At 45.5% G+C, this 19,133-nt stretch overlaps 1 protein-coding gene across 4 annotated transcripts; it reads right to left on the minus strand.

The window, feature by feature from the left end:
- Positions 1 to 1,969: 1,969 nt before the first annotated feature.
- On the minus strand, positions 1,970 to 18,397 carry ZBTB43 (zinc finger and BTB domain containing 43). 4 transcript variants are annotated; one of them, XM_044268569.1, is made up of 5 exons: positions 18,274 to 18,397; positions 15,196 to 15,232; positions 12,610 to 12,706; positions 8,712 to 9,950; positions 1,970 to 2,570 (listed from the first exon to the last, which is right to left on the minus strand). In XM_044268569.1, exons 4-5 carry the CDS (start codon positions 9,925 to 9,927, stop codon positions 2,554 to 2,556), a joined length of 1,233 nt encoding a protein of 410 aa, XP_044124504.1. In that variant the 5' UTR covers positions 9,928 to 9,950; positions 12,610 to 12,706; positions 15,196 to 15,232; positions 18,274 to 18,397; the 3' UTR covers positions 1,970 to 2,553. The 4 variants fall into 4 exon arrangements, with proteins under 4 accessions (XP_044124504.1, XP_044124503.1, XP_044124501.1 ...); XM_044268568.1 differs by lacking the exon at positions 1,970 to 2,570 and having other exon boundaries at positions 6,343 to 9,950; positions 12,614 to 12,706; XM_044268566.1 differs by lacking the exon at positions 1,970 to 2,570 and having other exon boundaries at positions 6,343 to 9,950.
- Between the last annotated feature and the right edge of the window lie 736 nt (positions 18,398 to 19,133).

A 19,133-nucleotide genomic window follows, 5' to 3' on the forward strand; every position in this document is an offset into this window, starting at 1 on the left:
CTCTAACCCAAAAACTGCACGAGCGCAACAAATCATCACCTCTTTGGGTCCCTACAAATTGAAGGAACAGTCCAGGTAAAAATAATGTTCTATATAATATCTAGTGTCATGCTACACCCCCTCTGGCCCTGCCCTAGGCACAATACAATATATTGGCTTTGCCTGGAATGTCCCTATAAGGCCTCATGAACATCTGCACCGCAAAAAAAGATGACATGTCTTATTTATTTGCGGTGCGGAACAACTGAAAGAAACACCACGGAAGCACTCCGGTGTTCCGTGACTCCGGTGATCACCGTGGCCTCTTCCTAGACTATGTGACGTCACGTTCATCGGTCACGTGGCCTAGGCCTGGCTTGCAATACCACTTGGTAAGTTTGGTCTGGTCCAACTAGGGGTACTGGGGGTCAGAAGGATAGGTCATCAGTATTGAACACTCAGAGAGCTCCTTTAATGATTTGGCACAGGAGGGCGAATCAAGGTCTTATATTTTCAGATTTATTAAATAAATTTATTTGGGGGGGGGGGGGGAGATGGGCCCTTTTAGGGAGTGTCCTTCAGATGCCACCAAGAACGAGTATTTCCAGGTCTGTCGGCATAAGGAAACATTACGTACGGTGTTAATAGCAGCTGTGCACCAGGTAAGAGTAGTAGTTTACGTCCGAGCAGTAAATACCGTGTAGGCACATTACATGTCACTGCATATGACTCTGCGACATTACCAAGGCATCGGCTCTCCCTGCCGGACCGGGTGGGTGGGTCGCCCCCGCGCAGAGCAAAAACAAGGAAGGGCTGCAGCACTACACCGAAGCTGTATCTCATTAGTTACCAGGATCGGTGGGGGCTCCAAAAGGTCTTATCCTCACTGATCACAGAGATCACATCAGATACCCCCATCGATCACAGTGATCTTACATTCCATTACATTTCCTACACAATAGAAATGCCCCATTAAAGATTTTGATATTGATGGCCTATCCTCGCGGGGGTCTGACTACTGGCTTCCTAGGCCATGTGACATAACGTTCACCAGTCACATGGCCTAGGCGCAGCTCCGTCCCATTCAATTGAACGAAGCTGAGCTGCAGTACCAAGCACAACCACTATGCAACGTACGGCGATGTGCTTGGCAAGCGGCGACGAGGCAGCCGCGCTCAGAGAAAACAGCTGATCGTCGGCGCTCAGACCCCCATTAATCTGATATCCCCGGAATAGGTCATTGATATTAAACACCCGGACAACCTTAAAAGGGTTACTCCAGAATACAATGGAAAATACAGTAAGGGCCATAACTGCAAGAGAATAGAGTCACAACTGTCCACCAGCACTGATTGCAGTCTCAGGTCACATGACAACACTGCAGTCTCAGGTCACATGACTGCACCCTCCATAAACAGACACCTAGTCCTTTCTATATTTTCTGACCTGTCATGTGGAGGTTCAGGGCCATTAATGAGGACCGTGGCATGTGCTGAAGGAGCTTACTTCAATTGGAGAACATTAAAACAAATATGTAAACCATATACTTATATAATAGTGTAATAATAACTACACAAGCAAAACTGACACACTAAATCATAAATACAAAGTGCTTTCATGGGACCCCTGCCTGCCTCAGGCAATACTGCTTGCAGCTGTGCATGTAAGGCTACTTTCACACTAGCGTTTTTTGCGGATCCCTCATGGATCAGCAAAAACTCTTCCGTTACAATAATACAACCGCATGCATCCGACATGAACGGATCCGGTTGTATCATGTCTTCTATAGACAAAACGGATCCGTCATGAACTTCATTGAAAGTCAATGGGGGGCAGATCCATTTTCTATTGTGTCAGAGAAAACGGATCCGTCCCCATTGACTTACATTGTGTGCCAGGACGGATCCGTTTGGCTCAGTTTCGTCAAGCGGACAGCACAACGCTGCAAGCGGAATGGAGACTGATCGGAGGCAAACGGATCCTTTTCCATTCAGCGGATCCTTTTCCATTCAGAATGCATTAGGGCAAAACTGATTCGGACCGATTGTGAGAGCCCTGAACGGATCTCACAAACGGAAAGGCAAAACGCCAGTGTGAAAGTAGCCTTACACACCAGCTGCTTAAAGAAACGCTCGACACGACATAAATTCTGCTGCACTTGCGCCTAATTCCCTGATATCAGAGGGTGCTATCTTCTGATCTCTCAGGCGACATAATTTGCTTGTATCAAGGAACATCAGCTCCTCATGCATGGCCTTCCTGAAAGTCTGTGATGGTCTTATGCTTATACACAGCAGCCAATAAGGCTGCAGTATAAAGCATGGTGGAGGTACAGAACAGTAGCCTGAGCCTCTGAGACGGGAGGTGGATTTCAGACTACTAGACACACCGGTAAATAATGCAGCTAAGCTGTAGCTACTCATATAGTTGAATCCCTAAGGAAAAGAGACAAAATTCAGCCAATGATAAAGTGAAGTAACGGATTGAGACAGATCCTATACTTTTGGAATATCTCCTCACCCTTTGTGCAAAACCTACCTCTGAGTAGGTGCATGTCTGCACCAAGGTTTCTTATTATTTCTCCAGTGCATCTAGAAAAAAAATGCAAATAGTCATGGTCCACGCACTGGAGTAATAGAACAATTGGTTGCAAAAGTTATGACTCTAGCACGCAGGCCAGAGCATCAAACCATAAATACATTTAGACTTATTAATGCTATTATATATTATTATTACTATTATTATTATCAGTTTAGCTGAAAAGACTTTCTCGTCATTATGTAAACAAATAAGAGCCAAGCCAAGAAAGGCTCAACTTGCTGTGCAAACAGCAATTCTAAAATTGTATGTGGCAGTCATTCAGGAGACCAAATAATACAGCAGAGTAGGCTCTGAAGAATACTTCACTTCCTGTAAACACAGCTCTGTCCACTGGAGAGCCAACAGGTTGTATCTGGGGACAGAGTAAGATAGAGGGGGAGAAGCTGAGCTCAGGGATATATGGGGAATGTATAGTTCTCTAGGATTTAGCCTGTGAGTCCTGCATCCGCGACTACTACTAGAGAAAGCCTGAGTCCTGCATCCCTGACCACTCATAGAGAAAGCCTGTAAGTCCTGTATCCGCGACTATTCCTAGAGAAAGCCTGAGTCCTGCATCCCCCGACTACTCATAGAGAAAGCCTGTAAGTCCTGCATCCGCGACTACTCCTAGAGAAAGCCTGTAAGTCCTGCATCCCTGACTACTCATAGAGAACGTCTGGTAGTCCTGCATCCGCGACTACTACTAGAGAAAGCCTGAGTCCTGCATCCCTGACCCCTCATAGAGAAAGCCTGTAAGTCCTGTATCCGCGACTACTCCTAGAGAAAGCCTGAGTCCTGCATCCCTGACCACTCATAGAGAAAGCCTGTAAGTCCTGCATCCGCAACTACTACTAGAGAAAGCCTGAGTCCTGCATCCCTGACCACTCATAGAGAAAGCCTGTAAGTCCTGCATCCGCAACTACTACTAGAGAAAGCCTGAGTCCTGCATCCCTGACCACTCATAGAGAAAGCCTGTAAGTCCTGCATCCGCAACTACTACTAGAGAAAGCCTGAGTCCTGCATCCCTGACCACTCATAGAGAAAGCCTGTAAGTCCTGCATCCCCGACTACTCCTAGAGAAAGCCTGTAAGTCCTGCATCCCGACTACTCATAGAGAACGTCTGGGAGTCCTGCATCCCCGACTACTCCTAGAGAAAGCCTGTAAGTCCTGCATCCCGACTACTCATAGAGAACGTCTGGGAGTCCTGCATCCCCGACTACTCATAGAGAAAGCCTGTAAGTCCTGCATCCCCGACTACTCATAGAGAAAGCCTGTAAGTCCTGCATCCCCGACTACTCATAGAGAACATCTGGGAGTCCTGTATCCCCCCCCCCCCCTTCTGATAGAGAAATCCTGTGAGTCCTGCATCCCTCCACTATTCATAGACAAAGCCTGCGAGTCCTGCATCCCCAAATTACTCATAGGAAAAGCCTATAATCTTGACTTGTGACTCCTCCCCATCACAGGCTTTCACTAGGAGTCCTGACAGAAATGAAAATACTAAATTAAATCCTACAAAACTATATATTCCTGAGCACAGCGCCTCCTCGTCAAACCTATGTTGCCTTCAGATAGAGATCTTATAGAGGAACATTAACTGCATTGCACAAGCTAAAACCATTACAACTGAGACCAAGACCTAGGACAACCAAGTCCAGACTAGATATCTTCTACATATTTTGTACCTTGCTTTACTTAGCAGTATATCATCTCTTATTCTCCAGTCACATCTAAAGCTGTGTTCACAAGTCTGTACCTTCACAGCCCAGGGATGACATCTTCTGGAGATCTAATGATTCAACCAAACACTGGTCCTGTGTAGACAAACTACAGTTGCAAGAAAAAGTATGTGAACCCTTTGGAATGATCTGGATTTCTGCACAAATTGGTCATAAAATGTGATCTGATCTTCATCTAAGTCACAATAGACAATCACAGTCTGCTTAACCTAATAAACACACAAATAATTAAATGTTACCATGTTTTTATTGAACACACCATGTAAACATTCACAGTGCAGGTGAAAAAAGTATGTGAACCCCTAGACTAATGACATTTCCAAGAGCTAATTGGAGTGAGGTGTCAGCCAACTGGAGTCCAAGCAATGAGATGAGATTGGAGGTGTTGGTTACAGCTGCCCTATAAAACACACACCAGTTCTGGGTTTGCTTTTCACAAGAAGCATTGCCTGATGTGAATGATGCCTCGCACAAAAGAGCTCTCAGAAGACCTATGATTATGAACTGTTGACTTGCATAAAGCTGGAAAGGGTTATAAAAGTATCTCCAAAAGCCTTGCTGTTCATCAGTCCATGGTAAGACAAATTGTCTATAAATGGAGAAAGTTCAGCACTTCTGCTACTCTCCCTAGGAGCGGCCGTCCTGTAAAGATGACTGCAAGAGCACAGCGCAGACTGCTCAATGAGGTGAAGAAGAATCCTAGAGTGTCAGCTAAAGACTTACAGAAGTCTCTGGCATATGCTAACATCCCTGTTAGTGAATCTACGATATGTAAAACACTAAACAAGAATGGATTTCATGGGAGGATACCACAGAGGAAGCCATTGCTGTCCAAAAAAAACATTGCTGCACATTTACAGTTTGCACAAGAGCACCTGGATGTTCCGCAGCAGTACTGGCAAAATATTCAGATGAAACCAAAGTTGAGTTGTTTGGAAGAAACACACAACACTATGTGTGGAGAAAAAGAGGCACAGCAGCATCAAAACCTCATCCCTACTGTGAAGTACGGTGGTGGGGGCATCATGGTTTGGGGCTGCTTTGCTGCGTCAGGGCCTGGACGGATTGCCATCATCGAAGGAAAAGTGAATTCCCAAGTTTATCAAGACATTTTGCAGGAGAACTTAAAGGGGTTCTTCACTTTCATTTAACTGATGATCTATCCTCTGGATAGATCATCAGCTTCTGATCAGCGGGGATCCGACACCCGGGACCACCGCCGATCAGCTGTTTGAGAAGGCAGCGGCGCGGGCTTCTCACTGTTTACCGCCGGCCCACTGACGTCACGACTAGTATCAACTCGCCTGAGCGCGGCTAAGCTCTGTTCACTTGAATGGAGCTTAGCCCCGCCCACGCTAGTTGATACTAGTCGTGACGTCAGTGGCCCGGCAGTAAACAGTGAGAAGGCTGCGGCGCTGCTGCCTTCTCAAACAGCTGATCGGCGGAGGTCTCGGGTGTCGGACCCCTGCCGATCAGAAGCTGATGATCTATCCTGTTAAATGAAAGTGCAGAACCCCTTTAAGGCCATCTGTCCACCAACTGAAGCTCAACAGAAGATGGGTGTTGCAACAGGACAACGACCCAAAGCATAGAAGTAAATCAACAACACAATGGCTTACACAGAAGAAAATACTCCTTCTGGAGCGGCCCAGTCAGAGTCCTGACCTCAACCCGATTGAGATGCTGTGGCATGACCTCAAGAAAGCGATTCACACCAGACATCCCAAGAACATTTCTGTAAAGAGGAATGGTCAAGAATTACTCCTGACCGTTGTGCACGTCTGATCTGCAACTACAGGAAACGTTTGGCTGAAGTTATTGCTGCCAAAGGAGGTTCAACCAGTTATTAAATCCAAGGGTTCACATACTTTTTCCACCTGCACTGTGACTGTTTAAATGGTGTGTTCAATAAAAACATGGTGACATTTAACTCTTTGTGTGTTATTAGTTTAAGCCGACTGTGATTGTCTATTGTTGTGACTTAGATGAAGATCAGATCATATTTTACAACCAATTTGTGCAGAAATCCAGATCATTCCAAAGGGTTCACATACTTTTTCTTGCAACTGTACATCTTCCTAAATGCAATACACGACACAGCGCAGGGCAATATACGAGCTCAGCCAAGCCACTGGGGCGGTGTAAGACAGAACTATACTGGCATATTCCAAGAAGCAGCAACCTGGAGAATTACAAATGCAGCTCTGGATGTGAATGGAGTAGAAGATGAGCATATGAGTACATTATATATCCGAGTAGATTATATCTAGGTGAAAATACACGACATGTGACAATGTCATCCGCAATAGTTATAGTAGAGGTGAGTTTCAGCTGGCTTCATCTCGGAGACCTGCCGCAATTGCAAACATACGCTTTTAAACAACCTTCATAACGAACTAATATATATATATATGTATATGTATATTATTCAAGTAAGTGCTATCTATTTCAGCTTATGTCCAAATTGGAGACAATAGAAAGTCATCTGTTAGGACTAATGTACAATTGTCAGATGGCTGACCACTCATCAATAGGGACCACTAAACAATACCAATCTGTGGACTATTGAACAGCTATAACCAGTGTGGGGGAAGGGGGTTACACGAAACCTGTTCAGAAAGGGATGATCCTATAATGATATGGCCTGTAGGAATACAACGCTCTTCATAAGGGGCAGAGAACAAGCAAACGCTTCTTGCCTACTTACCAGTTTGACACTTAGCAAATACCACGTCTTCCAGAAGTGTCCAAAAAAAGTGCTGTGACACCCCATTACTTAAAGTGCCCACCGTACTGCTAACTTCACACCTTTGTATCCCCTGCCAAGCCACTCAGCAGCTGACGTGACCTGCCCAGGAACCAGTATAAGGAATGACTCAATATGCATATATGTGCAGCGAGTCATTCCCTATACAGGTTCCAGGGCACTGCCAGTAACCAGTATGAGCAGGCGAGCTGCAACACTGTTGAGAATGGGAACCACATCACATCAGTGAGAATTTGTAGAGTAGGGTGGGCACCTCCGATTTTTTTTTTTTAGCTTTTGCCCACAGAGTCACACAATACCGTAATACATTTAGAAAGGGCCTGAAGGTCTTTGTGTCAGCTTCCAACATAAGGGGCAAATATTATTACAGACTTGTCCTCCAAATATTGCAATAGAAAGGTTTTCCATGGTGCATTGTACATTACAGTGCACGCAAAATAAAAAGGTGCAATTAGTCATATTATAAATAAAATAAAAATACCAAAAAAATTAAAAAAAATTACACACATTCTGTGTTACAAACTTAGGATTATTCCCAGTAAAGATGCAATGTGATCACGTCTCTGTGGTCAAGTATCGCTTCCATTGCTTCCCATCGTCCAAGCACAGACAGGATTATCAGACAGAATTTACGAGACCCAATGGTCTAACCAGCAATAGGGGGAGGCTTAGGACCAGAATTTGGTGCCTGCTATTGTGATTTACAAAAAGAAATAAAAATTACTCAAAAATGAAATTGTTTGCCCTACTAGGGCATGTGAAAGCAGAGAATCCCTAAAATGATAACATAACATAGGTGGAAATCTCTCAAATGTTCCAAAAAAAAAAAAAAAAAATGAAAAATATGAATAAGAAAAAATTAAAATAAATAATGTAATTTTTTCTGTTAGTTTGTAGTATGGAATAATAGGGTAAACGCTAGAAGAGCTCCCTGGGAACCCCTTACTCACTATCTATATACCTTATTACGGCGTATCGTCATCAAGGGGGTTCCTCCGCTTGGCACCCCTCCCTCTCTATGAACCAGGGCAACTAGAAACGCCTGTCCATATATATTAGAAGGACTGCCATTACTTTGCATGGCATGCAATACTACATTTCCCCAGTAGTGGCCGCTGCAGAAAAACCACACGGCTGGGAGCAACATCCCCTGATGATCTCAGGTGATCACAGGATCAGCTTAATTTCCAAAAAGGGATATCCACATGAAACAACCCATTTTATAGGGATGCTTGGTCATGGAATGTCCCCTTCACGTGTCACATATACCTATAGCTTTTACCCTGGTAATATTTCATCAGTTTGGCTCTTGTTCCAATAGCAGACACCAAATTGAAATTACTATTGCGGACTTTGTAACTTGCTTATTGCTTGAACGTATTTTGTATAGTGTTTGCTAAGCCAAAAGGGATGGTGAGAGGCTTCTTCCTGTACACGAGTATACAAAGACACAGCCGGGTTTAGCTCTCGGCCTGGGCCTGCTCTCCTTTCGAAGCATGGTAGGACTTGGTACAAGAAGTTACGTGTCGATGAAAACTGTCCCTCCACATAAAGCGCTTGCCACATATATTGCACTCATAAGGCTTAATCCCAGTATGTATTTTCATGTGGCCGACCAAGTGATGCTTCATTTTGAACTTCTTACCGCACACCCCGCATCCATAAGGTCGGAGGCCGAGGTGCATGCTCATGTGTCTATCCCGCTGGCTCTTGTGCGTAAAGCTTTTTCCGCACTGGCAAGGATACAGTTTATAGACGACTGCAGTAAAGCCAGAGGATGACGATTCTTCTTTAATACCGGTAGAAACATCCAAGCCTTCCCCAAAGCCTCCTGAGGTGCTTTCTGTGCCGTGTCCCTCAAGATGTTCCTCACGTTCTGCCGAAAACTCTTCCATAGATGATCCGTAAAAATCAACATGGTCGTTGTAACGGTTGTTGTTGTTGCCGCTGCCGTGTCCTTCCGGCTCTGCTACCTTCTTATTACAGAACTCAAAACTGTCTACAACACCTGAAGACTGGATAGGAGGGTCAGCCTGTGTCAAGTTGACAGACTCTGAAACATGGTCCTCAAAGGGTGGGTGCACTTCCACACCTTCACATTCCTGCTCAAACCTTTCGGGCTTTACGTGGACCCACCGTTTGTGAGCCATGATGCTTGGCTTGATGTACAGAGGACGGGAATAGTGATAGTCGGCACTGTCGCTGGCACCCTCTTCCCCATCTTGGCTGGCCATCTCTGTACTCAACTGGTCGTGCTCAGTGGAAGAGTTGCTGGGCAGGTATTCATGTTCAGTGAGTTGAGACGATAGTTCATCATCCTTTGGGCTGTCATCTTCATTTTCACCATCTTGTATCTCCTCACCCTTCCTAAACTCTGGCTGGGCACACGAAATCTCGAAGCTTTCGCCTATACCGTTGTAATTGCTGCTGCTGGGAGACTGGTGGTCATTACTGATGCTGGATTTCTGGCACAAAAGCGTTGGGTTACTTTCCAGGAGCTCCGTGCACTTGTCTACGACATGCCACATCTGAAGGAAACTTGCTGCAGTCAGATAGCTTACAATCTCCTGAGGGGGCAATGCCAGCCTTCCAGTGTATGAGGACAAGAGGATGTTCTCAAAGACCCTGGGGTTCATGACGTCAGGAAGTACCACCCTCCTGCTGTTTTTAAGCAAAACTTGGTCACAAAAATATGGGGAGCTGGCTGCCAAGACGGCTTTGTGGGCTCGAAAGAGGTGGCCTTGTACCACAATGGAAATGTCACATAACTGTCCCAGTTGGCGCTGCTGATTCAGCTTCTGGAGGATGGTATTTGAGAAATCTGGAAACTCGACACGGAAAGTGTTCATTCCAGGCTCCATCTCATCACAAGTGCTCTGTGGTTCTACAAGGAAGGAAACACAAAGGTGGTGAAGAACCTCAATGGTTGCAAAAGGTACCTGTCCTAATGGATCTAGTAGGATGTACGTTTGTCTACCCAGTTCAATCACTGATATGGTGTCAAGGAGACCCCTGAAAAAACACATGTGGAGACCACAAACACATCCTGGTGTAACTACCAGGGGTGTAACTACCATAGCGGCAGACCATGCGACTGCTATGGGGTCCAGAACCAGAGGGGGCCCAGTCTTAGTTCGGATTATCTCCTCTTCTACTGGAGGTGAACACTTGGTCAGGACTCTACCCAGTCTAAAGGAACAACATTTAGCAAATAAAACTGTGGAAAAAGGGCCCAAGGGTCATTGAAGGGTCTAGGCAGAAACCCTTTTGTCCTGTGGGGGGGGGGGGGGGTGTTTGATCCTTGTAATGGGGCCCTTACTTCTCTATGTACGCCACTGGTTAAACCCCATACTGTCTATACTAGTTTTACAAGGTGTGTTTCATAGCCCAGGTTATTAAAGGGTTACACCGACACCCTACATAGACTACGGCTGCAGCATTGCCCCATACGTGGGTGAGAACCAAGGAGTTGTGCAGGACATACTCTGCCACACTTTCTAAAATCAAGTGAAGATATAACCTCCTGGCACTCTGGAAGTAATCACTTGGAGTCGGGTTCCCACCCCGTAAGGCGCATCCCCCAGAGAGGCGTGTGGACACACGCCATCACCAAGCCTTGCGCAGCATATATTGACACAGCTCCCTACAGCGGCAGAGGTTTGATAAAGGCCTTCTGGGCCGAAACGTCACTTTAAAGCCGCACGTCAAAATAAACAGAATATCAATTGACAAAAATACGACTGGAGTTTTCTATTTTATTACTTTCTAAAATCATGCATGTTACCCAGAAGAGAAAAAACAGGTGAGACAACCGTAGAGGCAACCATTCGACACATAGAAAATGTCATGTACGAGTCATTTTATTTAGGACATGTCATACCAGGCATGGACAGCCTCTTTGAAGGGCTTGTTGCAAGTATTGCACTTATAACCCTATCCACAGTGTAGGGGAGAGGCGTTGAAATGGTAGTGGTGATTCAACTGCTGGGAGTGCTGCCAAATCATGAGAACAGGGATCCTGTCCCCTATACGAATGGAGCTGGGATCGTGCATGAGTGCCGACGCTCACATCATCTCTATGGGACCGCCGAAGATAGCAAAGCGCTGAACTCGGCTCCTCTTCAGCAGTCCCATATAGATGAATGGAGCCACCACTCCATTGATACTGGACGAGGGGGGGCAAAGAACCACTGTCCTCATGAGCAAAGGGGTGGGGTTTGACCTCTAGGACTAGGACTTCCAACGATCATGAGAAAGTTGGAATCTAGGGACAAACCCTTTAGTGTTCATTCTCAACTTTCTGCAGCATGAATGGGAAGCAAGAGTGCAGTGAAGACTGACACTTAGACTGTCAGAGCAGTAGGAGGGCAATGCAATGTTACTTTTCAATGTGGATTTATGTGTAATTTTGAATTCCATAGAAACCTGGAAAGCAACCTGTATGAACAATGTGATGGTCCACTTCTTAAAGTGTGCCTAGCCTTTTAAAGAATGTTATTATAAACCATAAATGCCATATTACTAATTTTTGTAATATACTTTATTGTTTTCCTCCATTTTACACCCAAAATTTGAGGTGTCTACTATATAGCACCGGCTCGAGACACCCAGTACAGAAAGTCTCGGGACGATCCAGCTTGGCCTAAAGATTTCATCTGCTGGAGGCTACCCCTGTTGATAAGGGGGTCACATGACATTCACAATCCCATAGAAGTGACTGGGGCCCACGCAAGTTGAGGCTACCTGTGTTGATAAGGGGGTCATGTGACATTCACAATCCCATAGAAGTGACTGCGGCCCACGCCAGTTGAGGCTACCCCTGTTGATAAGGGGGTCACATGACATTCACAATCCCATAGAAGTGACTGGGGCCCACGCCAGTTGAGGCTACCTGTGTTGATAAGGGGGTCATGTGACATTCACAATCCCATAGAAGTGACTGGGGCCCACGCCAGTTGAGGCTACCTGTGTTGATAAGGGGGTCATGTGACATTCACAATCCCATAGAAGTGACTGGGGCCCACGCAAGTTGAGGCTACCTGTGTTGATAAGGGGGTCATGTGACATTCACAATCCCATAGAAGTGACTGCGGCCCACGCCAGTTGAGGCTACCTGTGTTGATAAGGGGGTCATGTGACATTCACAATCCCATAGAAGTGACTGCGGCCCACGCCAGTTGAGGCTACCTGTGTTGATAAGGGGGTCATGTGACATTCACAATCCCATAGAAGTGACTGGGGCCCACGCCAGTTGAGGCTACCTGTGTTGATAAGGGGGTCATGTGACATTCACAATCCCATAGAAGTGACTAGGGCCCACGCCAGTTGAGGCTACCTGTATTGACAAGTGGGTCACATGACATTCACAATCCCATAGAAGAGACTGGGGCCCACGCCTGTTGTACACTCCATCAACTCCTGTCCCAGCGTCACCCAAAAGTTGACTAGTGGGAATTCACATCATGTGGGGTACTGGTAGCACAGCTGGTATCATCATCTAGCACCGTACTGATGTGCCAATAAGATTACTGACAATAACTTACCTACCGCGCAGACATGAATAAGCTGTGTACTTCCTGCCGGGGCCAACACGCGCTTACATTTTCCAACCAAATCCAGACGAGTGCAATTTCTTTAAAGCTAGAAGAGGAACACAATAAAACACAGTTAATAACCAAGATGTAATGTTGTCACCCACAGCATGATTAGTACTGTGGGGCCCTGTTCACAAGTGCATATAGTGTAACCGTCCCTAAGGAGTCTATGATGAAAACGCAAACCAACAAAGTCACTTCAGCATGTCTGCAGGTGTATACAGCTCCTATGCAGACCTATGTGTCTCCATGGATTCTGCAGCATGGTGCTTCTTCCTAACATGCATTCGACAGATTAGTAGATGACAGGGAGCGGCACAGGACTGCAGCATCCGACTATGCAGGGTGTAAAGACACATAGGACTGCGTGGGAGCTGCATACACAAAATGTGGTATATTTCTTTAATTTGGACTACTTGCAAAAGTTGCTTCATTTGTAATTATAGATGCTTTGGAGCAACACAAATGCTTGCAAACATTGATACAGGCATGGAGGGCCACTGGGTTTTGGTAAAACTTTGGATGTCATAGTATTCACCGGTGAGACCCCCACCGATCCCTAGACCGAGAAGCGCTCACATATCGAACTGTCTCTCCTTGCTGCAGAAGTCAATTTTGTCGCCTGCAAGTGAGGGAAGAACGTGATATGCGCGCGCTTCTCTCTCTCTATTCTAGAAATTGGAGGGGGGTCTCAACGCTCAGACCCCCACTGATCAAAACTTTCGAAAAGTCATTGTGACATATCAAAGGTTTACCAAAACTCAAGCACCCTTTAAAGCATACATGTACTGGTTACAATTTTTCTGATTAAGAAGAACCCCACCTCTCAAAACCTCAGTGCGAGGAGAGCCTGTGAGAGTCATGATAGTAGAGGTCACACGTAGTTGGGCCTCATTCACACAGGGCTGGGAAGAGTCCATCAGAGTACCAGCTGCTGGCAGTTTTCTCTGCTCTGGCTAAGGGCTCATGCACACAAACGTATTTTCTTTCCGTGTCCGTCCGGGGTTTTTTTTGCGGACCGTATGCGGAACCATTCATTTCAATAGGTCCGCCAAAAAAAAAAAAGTTACTCCATGTGCATTCCATTTCCGTATTTCCGTTCTGCAAAAAAATAGAACATGTCCTATTAGGGTCCATTCAGACATCCGTAGTGCATTGCGGATCCGCAATACACCCGGCCGGCTCCCCCATAGAACTGCCTATTCCTGTCCGCAATTGCGGACAAGAATAGGACATGTTCTATTTTTTTTTCCAGAGCCGCTGACCGGAAGATCGTGGGTGCGCTCCGGAAATGCGGAGAGCACATAGTGTGCTCTCCGCATCCATTCCGTCCTCATAGAGAATGAATGGGTCCGCACCCGTTCCCCAATTTGCGGAACGGATGCGGACCCATTATTCAGACATGTGAATGGAGCCTTATTGTCCGCATTCCGGACAAGGATAGGACTGTTCTATTAGGGACCAGCTGTTCTGTTCCGCGAAATACGGAATGCACACAGACGTTATCCGTATTTTTTGCGGATCAGTTTTTACGGACTGCAAAATACATACAGTCCTGTGCATGAGCCCTAAAAGAGGGAGAGGGGTCCCATGGCGAGGAACACCCTTTTGTGATATTTATACACCCTTATAGCACAGGGGTTATCTTCAGAGAGAGGGGGGGGGGGTTTAATGATTTTACACTGACAGCTTTAGGACAGGCCATAAACACGTCTGCGCAAGTGAGGCGTGTGGTCCTAGGCAGTGGCGTGTCAGGTGGGGGTTCGCTCTGTGTGCCAGCTGTGAAGGGGCGCCACAGCACATGTTGCAGACAGCAGGCTGTCAGGTAAGAAATGAACAGCTATAGGACTCCTTCTCCGGATGCCTCTTTTCCGTATCCAGCACGGGCCCAGTCCTCTGCTCGCCTCCTCCAGCAAGCAGAGGACTGGAGAGTGGGCGGGGCTACAAGTCTTACATTGTAGGGCAGGCATGCTCAACCTGCGGCCCTCCAGCTGTTGTAAAACTACAACTCCCACAATACCCTGCTGTAGGCTGTACAGGCATGCTGGGAGTTGTAGTTTTGCAACAGCTAGGGAGCCGCAGGTTGAGCATGCCTGTTGTAGGGGCACAGCTCAGCATCACCCAAGCAGCTCCTCTGAGATCAGAGCATTTCATGCGCTGAACCGCGCAGGGCAAGGGCTTTTTCTGCAGAACCGGCGACATACCGTAAAACAGGCTAGGGAAGTGCTAAAGCCCGGTGACGTCACCCGGAACACTGCTAGGCAGAAGCCTCCGCCTAGCAGTGTAAAAATGTAAGCAAAAAAGCCCTTGTCCTGAGAAATTCAGCGCATGAAACGCTCTGATGATTATACCAGGGAGATCGGAGGGCTGAAAAGGGGGATATGTCCAGGTTCAACTGTGAACCCGGACAACCCCTTTAAAGTATGGGGGGGCAAGAGAAAGGACCCGCCCCGGGTGCCAAACACCTCAGGCACGACACCAGTTCTGCGCTTTCATTTCTTTCTTCTTTCTGTTAAGCCGCTGTACGCCTCTTACCTATAATGGGCTCCGTCGAGGATTCTGTCATTTTGACCTGGAAAATAATTTCAATAATGAAACATTGACAAAATTCCCAACGGCGGCTTGTGGTGCACGTGGCTAAATATTTCTTTCTTTCTTTTACTCATTCAAGTTTTGTGGTTACATTTGGCATATGAATCAGGAAATGTTCCTACCGAATGTAGCCACAGGCACCAACTGTAACCAACACGTCATAAGAGTTTCCTTTCAGTAGTGCTCGGGGGACGGGCGCTGCCATACATTCTTTTTCCGTCTGCACTTCAGGCCTCATGGACACCACTACATTATTTTTGCGGGTCGGATGCAGAAACATTCATCTCAATGGGCCGCAAAAAATGTGGATGGCAGACCTGTGTGCTGTCCGCATCCGAATGTCCATTCCGGGGCCCCGCAAAAAATGTGGATGGCAGACCTGTGTGCTGTCCGCATCTGTATGTCCATTCCAGGGCCCCACAAAACAAAAGATGTCTGATTTGCGGACAAGAGTAGGCACTTCTACAATAGGGCCTGCAGAAAGTGCAGGATGCACACGGTTGGGATCCGAAAGTTACATTGTCAATCACTAATACGGATGGGCAGAGCGGCGACACATGTAATGTATATACATATCATATAGGCCGACACGTTGTGTAATGTATATACGTATCATATAGGCCGACACGTTGTGTAATGTATATACGTATCATATAGGCCGACACGTTGTGTAATGTATATACATATCATATAGGCCGACACGTTGTGTAATGTATATACGTATCATATAGGCCGACACGTTGTGTAATGTATATACATATCATAGGCCGACACGTTGTGTAATGTATATACGTATCATATAGGCCGACACGTTGTGTAATGTATATACATATCATAGGCCGACACGTTGTGTAATGTATATACGTATCATATAGGCCGACACGTTGTGTAATGTATATACATATCATAGGCCGACACGTTGTGTAATGTATATACGTATCATATAGGCCGACACGTTGTGTAATGTATATACATATCATAGGCCGACACGTTGTGTAATGTATATACGTATCATATAGACCGACATGTTGTGTAATGTTTATACGTATCATATAGTCCGACACGTGTAATGTATATATGTATCATATAGACCGACACGTTGTGTAATGTATATACGTATCATATAGACCGACATGTTGTGTAATGTTTATACGTATCATATAGTCCGACACGTGTAATGTATATACGTATCATATAGACCGAGACGTGTAATGTATATACGCATCATATAGTCCGACACGTGTAATGTATATACGTATCATATAGTCCGACACGTGTAATGTATATACGTATCATATAGACCGACATGTTGTGTAATGTTTATACGTATCATATAGTCCGACACGTGTAATGTATATATGTATCATATAGACCGACACGTGTAATGTATATACGTATCATATAGGCCGACACGTCGTGTAATGTATATACGTATCATATAGACCGAGGCGTGTAATGTATATACGTATCATATAGGCCGACACGTCGTGTAATGTATATACGTATCATATAGGCCGAGACGTGTAATGTATATACGTATCATATAGTCCGACACGTGTAATGTATATACGTATCATATAGGCCGACACGTCGTGTAATGTATATACGTATCATATAGGCCGAGACGTGTAATGTATATACGTATCATATAGGCCGAGACGTGTAATGTATATACGTATCATATAGGCCGACACGTGTAATGTATATACGTATCATTTAGGCCGACACGTTGTGTATGGTATATACGTATCATATAGACCCACACGTCGTTTAATGTATATACGTATCATATAGGCCGACACGTCGTTTAATGTATATACGTATCATATAGGCCGAGATGTGTAATGTATATACGTATCATGTAAACCGACGCGTGTAATGTATATACGTATCATATACGCCGACGCGTGTAATGTATATACGTATCATATACGCCGACGCGTGTAATGTATATACGTATCATATACGCCGACGCGTGTAATGTATATACGTATCATATACGCCGACGCGTGTAATGTATATACGTATCATATACGCCGACGCGTGTAATGTATATACGCATCATATACGCCGAGGCGTGTAATGTATATACGTATCATATAGGCCGAGGCGTGTAATGTATATACGTATCATATAGACCGAGGCGTGTAATGTACATACGTATCATATAGACCGAGGCGTGTAATGTACATACGTATCATATAGACCGAGGCGTGTAATGTACATACGTATCATATAGGCCGAGACGTGTAATGTATATACGTATCATATAGACCGAGACGTGTAATGTATATACGTATCATATAGGCAGAGACGTGTAATGTATATACGTATCATATAGGCAGAGACGTGTAATGTATATACGTATCATATAGACCGAGACGTGTAATGTATATACGTATCATATAGGCAGAGACGTGTAATGTATCTACGTATCATATAGGCAGAGACGTGTAATGTATCTACGTATCATATAGGCAGAGACGTGTAATGTATCTACGTATCATATAGGCAGAGACGTGTAATGTATCTACGTATCATATAGACCGAGACGTGTAATGTATATACGTATCATATAGACCGAGACGTGTAATGTATATACGTATCATATAGGCAGAGACGTGTAATGTATATACGTATCACGTAAACCGACACGTGTAATGTATATACGTATCATATAGACCGAGGCGTGTAATGTATATACGTATCATATAGGCCGAGATGTGTAATGTATATACGTATCATATAGACCGAGACGTGTAATGTATATACGTATTATATAGGCCGACACGTGGAACATATATGTATCATATAAACTGGCACATATAATGTAAAAGGAGGGCATATTGGGCATGTACTGTATATAAGCATGCAGTCATGGGCCAGTAGTTACATATTACATGTATGTTGATGTCACTTAGGTATACTGTACACTATATGCACTACAAATATAACACTGGTTTATTAGCTCTACGTTTGGGCCACACTTGTACACATAGTAACAGCCGTTGTTCACACTACCTGTCCCGGCCGCAGCCCCTCCTCACATCCCAGCCCGGGGAACGGAGACCGCCAGCCGCCGGAAGTGCTCACATCGTTCTCAGGCCCCGACTGACAGGAACACTTCCGCATCTCCCGCTCAGAGCCCCGCCCCTTCTGGCCTGCTGATAAACGGCACGTGATGTAGCTCCGCCCCTCGGCAGCAGTGGAGGTTGATGTTACTCTTGGGCTGTAGCTGCTGTGAGACTACAACTCTGGTTGGCACAACACTGCTGGGAGTTGTCGTTTTAGAACTGAGAAGTAGAAAAGTGTATGGAGTTGAAGTTGGAAAGTCCCGCACTGAGGACGATGGGCAGAGTAGGGTCTAGAGTGAACGGGCTTCACACTGGGGAGTTTTAGGTAATTGATTATATTGGAGCTGGTGCCAAAAATCTGTACATGAATGGAAAGTACCGATACCTGGATTGTATATGGCGCCCCCTGTCTGTGCTTGTGGTGTTCAGCTAGTAAGGTATCCCTAGTCCACTGTGTCCAGAATTTACAACTCCCCCCCCCCCATTCTATGGTGTCCAGATCCTGTAATACCCCCAGTCTACGGTGTCCAGATCCTATAGTACCGCCAGTCTACGGTGTCCAGATCCTATAGTACCGCCGGTCTACGGTGTCCAGATCCTATAGTACCGCCGGTCTACGGTGTCCAGATCCTATAGTACTGCCGGTCTACGGTGTCTAGATCCTATAGTGACCTAGTCTACAGTGTCTAGATCCTATAGTGACCTAGTCTACAGTATCCAGATCCTATATTACCGCCAGTCTACAGTGTCCAGATCCCATAATACCCCCGGTCTACAGTGTCCAGATCCTATAGTACCCCCGGTCTA

Source organism: Bufo gargarizans, chromosome 9 (assembly GCF_014858855.1).
Source record: "Bufo gargarizans isolate SCDJY-AF-19 chromosome 9, ASM1485885v1, whole genome shotgun sequence".
NCBI classification, from domain to species: domain Eukaryota; kingdom Metazoa; phylum Chordata; class Amphibia; order Anura; family Bufonidae; genus Bufo; species Bufo gargarizans.

What these genes read in the sequence shown, in the direction of transcription:
- ZBTB43 (XM_044268568.1), bottom strand. Translation starts at nt 9,927, where the DNA reads ATGGAGCCTGGAATGAACACTTTCCGTGTCGAGTTTCCAGATTTCTCA.